Below are 10511 nucleotides of genomic sequence, written 5' to 3'. Positions count from 1 at the left end.
ATCCCTTCTCAGTCCTGGTTGCTTCTCTTTGCTTCCTTGTTTACAGGATGAGTACTTTCATTTTCTCAGCAATTTCTTTTTCAGCTGCCAACATGTGTTAGATTGTACACATTCCTTCCCACATGCTTTAGCAATGGCTTTTATGCATTTTCCACTATGCTGATGTTTTTGTATCCATTTTGCCAATGCGCACAATTATGTGAGCATGTGTCCACAGATGCCCATGAGCATGAGAATTCTGATGTCCAAATTGCACCAAATTGCTCTGCCCAACCACCCACCCTCCAAAACGTTATGTTCTTTTATTATGATACAGTAAGACCCAGATATTTGCAAGTGATACATTACATTCCCACTGAAACATGTTTGCCTGAAATCACAGCTATAACCAAATACCTTTAAATTAGCTTTTTCCAGTCCCAAAGAAAGGGTAAAAAAACCCCAATGCCCCTGCTAGGGCATTTGAGGACTTTTAGAGGTAACAATGTATGTTGGAAGGGAAATGATTTTTTTTTTCATTCCCGGGGACATCAAATTGGTTGGGTGGGTGCAATCATCCCCCAAGCCACAATTTACCCAATCTTGTACCACAGGATTTATTTATTTATCGTGTCATCCGCAACCAGAACATTGTGTTACAATTCTAACAGAACAAAACAAACAAACAGATAAAATAACACACAAATTTTGTAAACTTGGTAGCTGATTAAATGTCCTTTGACCAGTATCTGGCCACTTGGAGTGCCTCTGGTGTTGCCGCAAGGAGGTCCTCCATCGTGCATGTGGCAGGGCTCAGGTTGCATTGCAGCAGGTGGTCAGTGGTTTGCTCTTCTGATCACAGATTCCCTTTAGTTGTTGACTGTGGCCTGTGGATTGCACTTTTGACACCTCTTCAGAAATATCTGTCCAGAGATAATAATAATAAGCAGTGCCTAAAGACCTTGGCCTGAACTTAAACACAATTGGTGCTGACAAGATTACCATCTGCCAACTGCAAAAGGCCACCTTACTGGGATCTGCATGCATTATTTGCCGATACATCACACAGTCCTAGACACTTGGGGAGTGTCCGACATGTGATCCAATACAACAGCCAGCAGAGTGTCTGCTGTGGACTCATCTTGTTGTGTTTCAAATACTACTACTATTACTATTACTAATACTAATACTAATACTAATACTAATAATAACAGCAATAATCAGCACACTGGGTGCTGTGCCAAAATATCTCAGCCAGCATTTAGAAACAATAAACATTGACAAAATCATGATCTGTCAACTGCAAAAGGCCACCTTACTTGGATCTGCGTGCATCATTCGAAAATACATCACACAGTCCTAGACACGTAGGAAGTGTTCGACATGTGATTTTGTGATATGACATCCAGCATATATATTTGCGTGTGCAAGGGCGATACACCTCCCATAGCCGACCCAAGAAAAACACTCAGACAAGGTTGTTGGGGTAAACAATGGCCACAATTCATTTATTGATAACAGGAACAAGGGTTGGCAGCCATTTATTTTATTTTATTTTATTTATTCAATTTGTATACTGCTACTCCCAATTTGGCTCGGAGTGGTTTACAGAAACAGATTAAAACAATACAATTAGCTTTAAAATGACCATAACAATAACAATAGGCAGAGAGTACAGGCATAGCCCGGGTTGTTCACCCATCAAAAGCTTGTCAGAAAAGAAAAGTTTTACAGACTTTCCGAAAAGCAAGTAGGTCTCGGATGGTTCAGATGGTTCATACATGGGTCCTGGATCAGGATCAGGCAGCCCACTGCTGTCCGATAGCGCAAAACACGCCAGGGTGTTGCCGGCACAATACTGGGCCAATGTAAACTTGGCACCCCTGAGACCACCAGAAATTCCCCCCTTCCACTGGGGGGTGGGGTACCAAGCCAGATCCAGGGCCCATGCCCCATGCCAACAAGGAGTTGTGACAAGTAGCTCAAAAAACAAGCAACAGATAACAGGTAACTAGGACAAGCTAACAGAACAAAAGCTAACTGCAAACGGAAATGCCCACAGCATGCAGGGTAGGTGGGGTGGATCAGCTGTTGCAGGCACAGTGCCTGCCAGGGAGCTTGGGACAGCCTTAAATAGGGTGCCCGAGCGGAGGGAGAGGCCAGCTCCGGCCTCTCCAGCAGCAAGGCATGACCAGCTGGCCATTGACTGCTGGGCTGGATGGCAGGAAACTTTCCCGTCGTCCAAGGGGGGCTTCTGGGAGGAAGAAGCCCCCCTGAGGCAATAATGGTGGCCAGGGATGGAGCCGGGGGGGGGGGGGGGGAGGGGGCTTGAGGGGCTTCACCCCCCCCCCTGAAATTCTCATGGCGGTCTGCGAAAAGGTCTTACTGGTGCATTATTTAAACTGTTATGTTTATTCATATCATGATCTGATCACCATGCTCAATATATCCCATATGCACATGGGGGTATTGGGGTAACGATACAAAAGGTTTGCTAGAGTAGATCCTCCTCCACTCAGACTCAGCTCAGCCACCCCCCCGAAGCAAAATCAGCCCCCCCCCCCACCCCGAATCAACATCCTGGCTACGGGCCTTATGGCAGCGGAGGACGCCCCACACCGCAACTTCCCTGGCCTGGTAAGTCGGGCCATGCCTTATCTCATTTGCTGTGACATACTATGTTTTTGTGTCAGTAAAATAATAATAATAATAATAATAATAATAATAATTTATTTATTTTTACTCTGCCACCATCTCCCTGAGTGGGCTCGTGCGACTAACACGAGACCAAGCCCAACAATTACAACAAAGCAAACTACAACAACAAATAATAACATCAAACAAAATGTAAAGGAAACAAAACAATACAAGGTAAACACAGGATATGAAATTAGATAATAAAAAGTTGAGCACAGTAGGCTGGGCCAATTGTAAGGAATAAAATTATAAAAACCCTGAGTAAGATGGATGAGTAGGGCAGTGTATCTGAAATTGGAAGAAAATGGCACTCTATAACTTGACGCCTTCCAAAGTCTTGGGCAACTGAGTTAGTCTTGGCTGATCTTCTGTTTCCAAGGTGAATTGATCTCTGCCTTGCTTGGCCTATCTAACCTGCATCACAATGTCTTCTCCCTCCCTCCCACCCCCCTGCTCCCTTCTTCCTATGCAGATCCTCGGGGCCCTCGATCAAGACGACCAAGCCGGGAAGCAGAAACTGGCCTACAAACTTGAACAAGTTATAACCCTCATGAGCATAGACAGCTGAGAACTGCCCTTCCAGGGGACAAAACAAAACAAAAAACAAAACAAAACAAAACCAAGCCGTGCCTCAGTCAAGAACATCCTCTTTACCAAGTGCAAGTTTCTGATTGGCCGCCGAGCAGGGTCACCCGAACGGTTCGCGACCCCTCTGCCGCGCACCTGCCGAACCAACGGATGCCAAGCAACTCAAGGGACATCTCTGTGGAGGAATCCTAGAATTGTGGGTACCATTCAGGTGGACCCCCGCGCCCACAAGGTTCCCCCCTTTGCCTTCGCCCAGAGCATCCCTTTCATATCGTCCGTTAACCAGTCGAGGGAGCCGTTTGGGTTTGCCTCTGTCATGCTGCTTTAATGGCGCTCCTTGGGCACGGAGGCCCAGGGCGTACACAAACTCAGTGTTATGTGCAAGCTGCGCCAAGGCGGGACTTGCTCTCTTGCCTCCGGGAATCCCGACGGAGTGGGAATGAACTTGGCTCTTGTTTTTCCCACCCGAGCGTGCTGCTTCTCCCCCGTCCTTGTCCCGAGAGGGGAGGACCCAACGGGACTCTCGTGGCGGGGGGACCCTTTGCTGCCAGCTGCTCTCCTGGCGCTGTGTGGAGAACAAAGAAAGCCTGCCCTTTCCCCCATCCTCAATCGTCATTCATCTCTAGCTTTGTTGGGTTTCTTTGGGTTTTTTAAATGTTCATTTTTATCTTTCGTCTCTGTGCCTATCCAATGCGTAATTGAAAGAAAACCAGCTTTACACGCACACATCTTTCTTCTCTGAAAGCAGGCATGGGCTTGGAGGGTTCGGGAGAACATATGCTCTCATCATCAAACCTACAAAGAAAAAAAAAATCACATTGTTGCCCCTTAATACATCCCAAACTTTGTAGGGGATATGAAGGGCATAACACTCAACCATTTTAGGCCTAGAAGAGGGCCTAAAAACTTCTAGTATTTAGAAATGGCCATTCCAGGGCTTCAAATAGGCCAGAGAGGGCAAACATATGACAATAATGCCCCCACATGACATTTGAATGCTTTTGCAGCATAAACAATTTTAGTAAATTTGCCATTTTTAACATTATGGGAGGCAGTAGGCATACAAATAGCTATGGAGAACCACAAACAACACATAGGTCACACTTTGCCAACACCTAAACTACACACTTTGCTATTTCTGATTCTATTTTCTTTGGGTACTTTCAGAACAGGCAAGGGCATGTATTCCTTCTTAAGGTAGCCATCCAGCTGCGTTTTGGGAGGTGAGGCAACCTCCTAAATGTTGGTATGTTGGCTCTTCTGCCTCTTCCACCACTTTTCTAACATCACAACACAGAGCACAAAATCTACATCAGATATCGTCAAGGTCCCAGGGTTGGAGTGTGGTGCATTAGAACCCCAACCAAACAACCTTTCATGGGCATCATACTTTCTCCACTGGTGTGGTCTCTGAATTTCAGTGGGAACTGGAGTTCCCATGGCATAGGGAGGCATCAGAGTGTCCTCCTGCCCCATAAAGTCATAGGGCATCTTGAAGTGAAGGAAGGAAGGAAGGAAGGAAGGAAGGAAGAAGGAAGAAGAGAAGGCCAGAAAGTGAAGAAGGATGTGGCATTTTTGGTGGCAATTGTAGCATTGTGAGTTGCAGTGGCAGCTGATTTTGTGGTGTTTTGGAGATACGGAGCATTTCAAGGGCTTGCAGGCATGTGTAGGCTTCTCTTGAGCTAAATAGAGCACAGACTAATCCCTTGAGAACCAACATAAAGAAAATGGGTCCCAACTGTGTGAGAAATGAAGCCAACGTTCCCAGAACTTAAACCAATAGGAAGGGGAGTTTACTGCTTGGAGTAATGGGCATGTGAAGTAGCTTGTGTCACGTTTCCACTCCCCCAAACCCATAAAAATGGCAGTTGCACCTGGAATACTTCAGTGGGTTCATGTTTAACCAACTGGGCAGAATGCAACCAGTGTAAAGCATATTGTTATTTTAACAGTGAATGAATTATGCTTTTCCAGTGACGTCAAAAAGACTTTAGAGTATCTTGAAAGTATCACATTCCAGTTTGGAAAAGAAAGGAAACTGAATGGCAAGCCATGCCTCTGCATGTCCCTTGTAAACCTCAGAACAAATCATACCCAAAGTGCATGCCTTTAAAACTCCATAGACACAGCCACAAACTATAGTTGAAGTAGGCAAGAGTTAATATCCTTTGCCTTCACTGATATGCCTGTTTGGCTATGGCCCCATCCGCACTGCATTATACGCTTAATGTAGACTCGTATAATGCAGTGCAATAAAGTCTATCTAGCTCAAAATGCAGTGGAGCCCCCGGTGGCACAATGGGTTAAACCCTTTTGCTGGCAGGACTGAAGACCGACAGGGTGGAGGTTATAATCCGGGGAGATCACAGATGAGCTCCCTCTGTTAGCTCCAGCTCCCCAGGCAAGGACAGAAGAGAAACTTCTCACAAGGATGGTAAAACATCAACCATCCAGGTGGTATACAAATGAAGTGATTGTTGTTATTGGCCTTGTAGGTTCAAAGCCTGGCTGGTTGCTTCCTGGGAGATCCTTTGTTGGGATGTGTTAGCTGGCCTTGATTGATTCTTGTCTGGAATTCCTCTGTTATTTTTAGAAGCCTCCCACAAGGATGGTAAAATCAAAACGTCTGGGCATCCCCTGGGCAATGTCCTTGCAGATGACCAATTCTCTCACACTAGAAGCCACTTGCAGTTTCTCAAGTTGCTCCTGACACACACACACACACACTGCAGTTGGAAACTTATATATATAAGTTTCCAACTGCATTATATGACAGTGTAGATGGGGTCTGAATTGTGGAGTGGAGTGAGTTGGGAACTCTGGTCTGTAGGACAATAAAATGGCCTTTTGGGCTGGCTCTGCCACATTATTTACAGTTTTAGAAGTGGTGTAAGGCTAGGAAGAGCCATGCAAACCAACACATCAAATCCAGATGCCCACACAGGAGAGACAAAGTTTGCCTTGAAGACTGAAAACATTTTTAAAAAAATAAACATGAAAGAAACCAAAGGTTTTAATGAACGAAGTGCCGCAGATGACGGAGACGAGAGACAATTTCATATCATTCAGAGTTGTGTCCAGATGGACTGAAGAATTCCAGCGTTCGTTCCTATTTTTTATTCTGATTTTACACTAGGTTACAGTAAACAGACCTGGGGAGCTGGTACAAAAAGTCTCAGAGCATCCCAGAAGCTGATGGAAAACAGATCAAAACATCCCCAAAATAGAATCTGAAGGAACAGGAACCAAATCTGGGGCTTCCTTGTTCTTTCAATCAGTCTGGACACATGCTTTCTGAAGATGCACCAACACTGTTGAAATAGTGCAGTTTGACTTGACTTTAATGGCCATGGCTCAATGGTATGGCATCATGGGAGTTGTAGTTTGTAAGGCACTTGGCAGAGAATGCCAACTATAGCTCCCATATTTCCCTAGCATTAAGTTATGGTAAGGAGCCTCCAGTGGCACAGTGGGTTAAAGCGCTGAGCTGCTGAGCTTGTTGATCGAAAGGTCGCAGGTTCGATTCCGGGGAGCGGTGTGAGCTTCCGCTGTCAGCCCTAGCTTCTGCCAACCTAGCAGTTCGAAAACATGCAAATGTGAGTAGATCAATAGGTACCGTTCCGGCGGGAAGGTAACGGCGCTCCATGCAGTCATGCCGGCCACATGACCTTGGAGGTGTCTACGGACAACGCTGGCTCTTCAGCTTAGAAATGGAGATGAGCACCACACCCCAGAGTCAGACATGACTGGACTTAATGTCAGGGGACTACCTTTACCTTTACCTAAGTTATGGCAATTAAAGTGGTGTCAAATTGCACTGTAGACCAGGCATAGGCTAACTTTGACCCTCCAGGTGTTTTGGACTTCAACTCCCACCATTCCTAACAGCCTCGGGCCCCTTCCTTTTCCCCCTCAGCCGCTTAAGCGGCTGAGGGGGAAAAGGAAAGGGCCCGAGGCTGTTAGGAATGGTGGGAGTTGAAGTCCAAAACACATGGAAGGCCAAAGTTGGCCCATGCCTGGTGTAGACCCTCAAATTCAGAAGAGCAACATGGAAAGCAAAGCTGGTGGGCAGATATGCCTGATAATGAAGGATTGTTTGCACACGGGGGAGCAGGGAAAGGGGTAGAGCAGGCAGAAACAATGGTATCAGAAAGAAAAACACAATTTTTTGCACAACTATGGAGGGGGACAGGAGGAAACGGAGACTCGGCATGCTTCTGGTTAAAGAGGTTTCAAACACTTCGGTGGTTTGGGCTTTTTCCTTTATTTTTCTTTTTACTGGTACAGACTTGATCAACTGTTGGCTGTGATCCTGTTGGCCAATGTAACTATGTTGGAGGAGATGGCAGTGCGACGCTGGGGATGAAAGAGCCCCGGGTGTTGCGACGATGGGAAGGATGGCAATTGATGTCTGGAAAGGAAGATGTCCTGTTTACTCAGGAGCAAGCTGGGCCTCTTCATTCAATGGGAGAGACGCTTTCTTGTCCATCTTCTTTCGCTGCCACTCTGCTCTGCTCCATAAAGTGCCTTATGCCGGCATAGCAGAACGTTACGCCGGCGTAGTGCACCTGGAGGATTCCAGCTTTAATTTCAAACTCAAAAACCTCAAAGCGGGGGAATGAAACATATCAAAACATATCAAAACCAGAAATGGGAGGCAGTGGGAAAACTAAAGCATACACCTTTCTCGACCCTATCTTTTTCCTCTTTCCCTCTGGAAGTTTTTAACAAATCTCCATTTGCATCCTGTTGACTTTGGTATCCCAAAACGTCTCTTTCTTTAGTTTGGTTTGTGTTTTTATATATATATATACCTGTTTTTTTTTAAAATTTGGGAAATGTGCCACCATTGTGTTGTGAAAGTGTGAGCTCTTCCCTCCAATTTCATGAACGTCTTCTGTCTACAGTCTAGGCTTCAAATTCCCCTTTTTTCATTTCCTATTGTTGTGCTCATAAAGCAAAATGAAATGAGAATGTATTGTCGAAGGCTTTCATGGCCGGAATGACTGGGTTGTTGTAGGTTTTTAGGGCTGTATTGCCATGTTTTAGAAGCATTATCTCCTGACGTTTCACTTGCATCGATGGTATTTATTTATTTATCGTGTCTGGAGCAACCAGACAGTTGTATTACATTTTTAACAAAACAAGCAAACTAAACACAAAGTGTATTGTCGAAGGCTTTCATGGCTGGAATCACTGGGTTGATGTAGGTTTTTCTGGGCTATATGGCCATGTTCTAGAGGCATTTTCTCCTGACGTTTCACCTGCATCTATGGCAAGCATCCTCAGACCTCACTACCTCTGAGGATGCTTGCCATAGATGCAGGTGAAACTTCAGGAGAAAATGCCTCTAGAACATGGCCATATAGCCCAGAAAAACCTACAACAACCCAAAACACAAAGTTTACACGCTTGGTAGTTGATTAAATGTCCTTTGACCAGTGTCTGACCACTTGGAGTGCCTCCGATGTTGCTGCAAGAAGGTCCTCCGTTGTGCATGTAGCAGGGCTCAGGTTGCATTGCAGCAGATGGTCAGTGGTTTGTTCTTCTTCACACTCGCATGTCATGGATTCCACTTTGTGGCCCCATTTCTTAAGATTGGCTCTGCATCTCGTGGTACCAGAGTGCAGTCCGTTCAGCGCCTTTCAAGTCGCCCAGTTTTCTGTGTGCCCAGTGGGGAGTCTCTCATTTGGTATCAGCCATTAATTGAGGTTCTGGATTTGAGCCTGCCACTTTTGGACTCTCGCTTGCTGGGGTGTTCCAGCTAGTGTCTCTGTAGATCTTAGAAAACTATTTCTTGATTTAAGTCGTTGACATGCTGGCTGATACCCAAACAAGGGATGAGCTGGAGATGTCACTGCCTTGGTCCTTTCACTATTGGCTGCTACTTCCCGGCGGATGTCAGGTGGTCAGGTGGTGTAATTTCTCCAGTGGTGTAGGGTGCAGACACCCCATGATAATGCGGCATGTCTCATTAAGAGCCACATCCACTGTTTTAGTGTGGTGAGATGTGTTCCACACTGGGCATGCATACTCAGCAGCAGAGTAGCATAGCGCAAGGGCAGATGTCTTTAGTGTGTCTGGTTGTGATCCCCAGGTTGTGCCAGTCAGCTGATATTGTTTCTAGCACCCACTTTTTGCTTGATGTTCAGGCAGTGCTTCTTGTAGGTCAGAGCACGGTCCAGAGTGACTCCCAGGTATTTGGGTGCGCTGCAATGCTCCAGTGGGATTCCTTCACAGGTGATCCTCAGAGCTCGGGATGCTTGTCTGTTCTTAAGGTGAAAAGCACATGTCTGTGTTTTATCTATGGTAGGCATCCTCAGAGGTTGTGAGGTCAAGCTCTGAGGTTGACCTTTGAGGTGGTCTGCCATAGATGCAGGCAAAATGTCAGGAGAGAATGCTTCTAGAACATGGCCAAACAGCCCAAAAAATCTACAGCAACCCAGAAAGAAGAAAATATAACTTATTCTGTTACAGGGCTAAGTATATATTATTATTGCTCAACCTAAAGATGAATACATACTCTGTGTGCAAAATTTGGGTTCCAACTACAATAGAGTCTCACTTATGCAACATGAATGGGCCGACAGAAAGTTGGATAAGTGAAAATATTGGATAATATGGAGGGATTAAGGAAAAGCCTATTAAACGTCAAATTACATTATGATTTTACAAATTAAGCACCAAAACATCATGTTTTACAACAAATCGACAAAAAAGCAGTTCAGTACATGGTAATGTTATGTAGTAATTGCTGTATTTACGAACTGAGCACCAAAACATTGCAATGTATTGAAACAGCTGTGAATCTGGGCAGGAGGCAGATTGCGTTAGATAATATAGAACGCTGGATAAGAAAGACTCTACTGTGCAAGCTTTCTCCAACTTCCAAATTTGATGAGCATTGCTTTGATCCATGGAAATTCTGTTTCAGTTTTGAGTTTTCCCTGTTTCAGAAAAACAGTGTCCTGTGCCACCCTGAAAACACATACATGTATTTTGACATAGGTTTTAAGGGGCTGAAGACAACTTAGATGCAGTTCCCATATTTAAAAAAATTGGGAACAATAGCAGAATTGGAGAGATGCTAGCCATGCTTTGTGTTTGGTATTAGGAAAACCTTGCAGTAGTGAGGCATCATTCTCTGAAAAGCTGCTATTTGGTTTCAGGGCTGGCTGAAGAGAGTTGTGCACCACCAGCTTTTGAAACATTGCAAAGATTCTGGGCTGCAGGTTTGGCCTCCAAAT

General features: G+C 45.2%; 1 protein-coding gene across 3 annotated transcripts in view; it reads left to right on the top strand.

Moving 5' to 3' along the window:
* Positions 1-7184, top strand: part of PLXNA4 (plexin A4) — a 770557-nt gene extending 763373 nt beyond the window's left edge. For all 3 annotated transcript variants that reach the window (XM_067469348.1, XM_060776421.2, XM_060776422.2), the window contains exon 32: positions 3149-7184. In XM_067469348.1, the coding sequence (XP_067325449.1) occupies positions 3149-3244 (96 nt within the window). In that variant the 3' untranslated portion in view covers positions 3245-7184. The remainder of the gene's footprint in view (positions 1-3148) is intronic.
* The last annotated feature ends 3327 nt before the right edge of the window (positions 7185-10511 follow it).

Source organism: Anolis sagrei, chromosome 5 (assembly GCF_037176765.1).
Source record: "Anolis sagrei isolate rAnoSag1 chromosome 5, rAnoSag1.mat, whole genome shotgun sequence".
Lineage (NCBI taxonomy): Eukaryota > Metazoa > Chordata > Lepidosauria > Squamata > Dactyloidae > Anolis > Anolis sagrei.
Note: the sequence above shows the minus strand (reverse complement) of the source record. Positions and strands in the feature narration are given on the sequence as shown.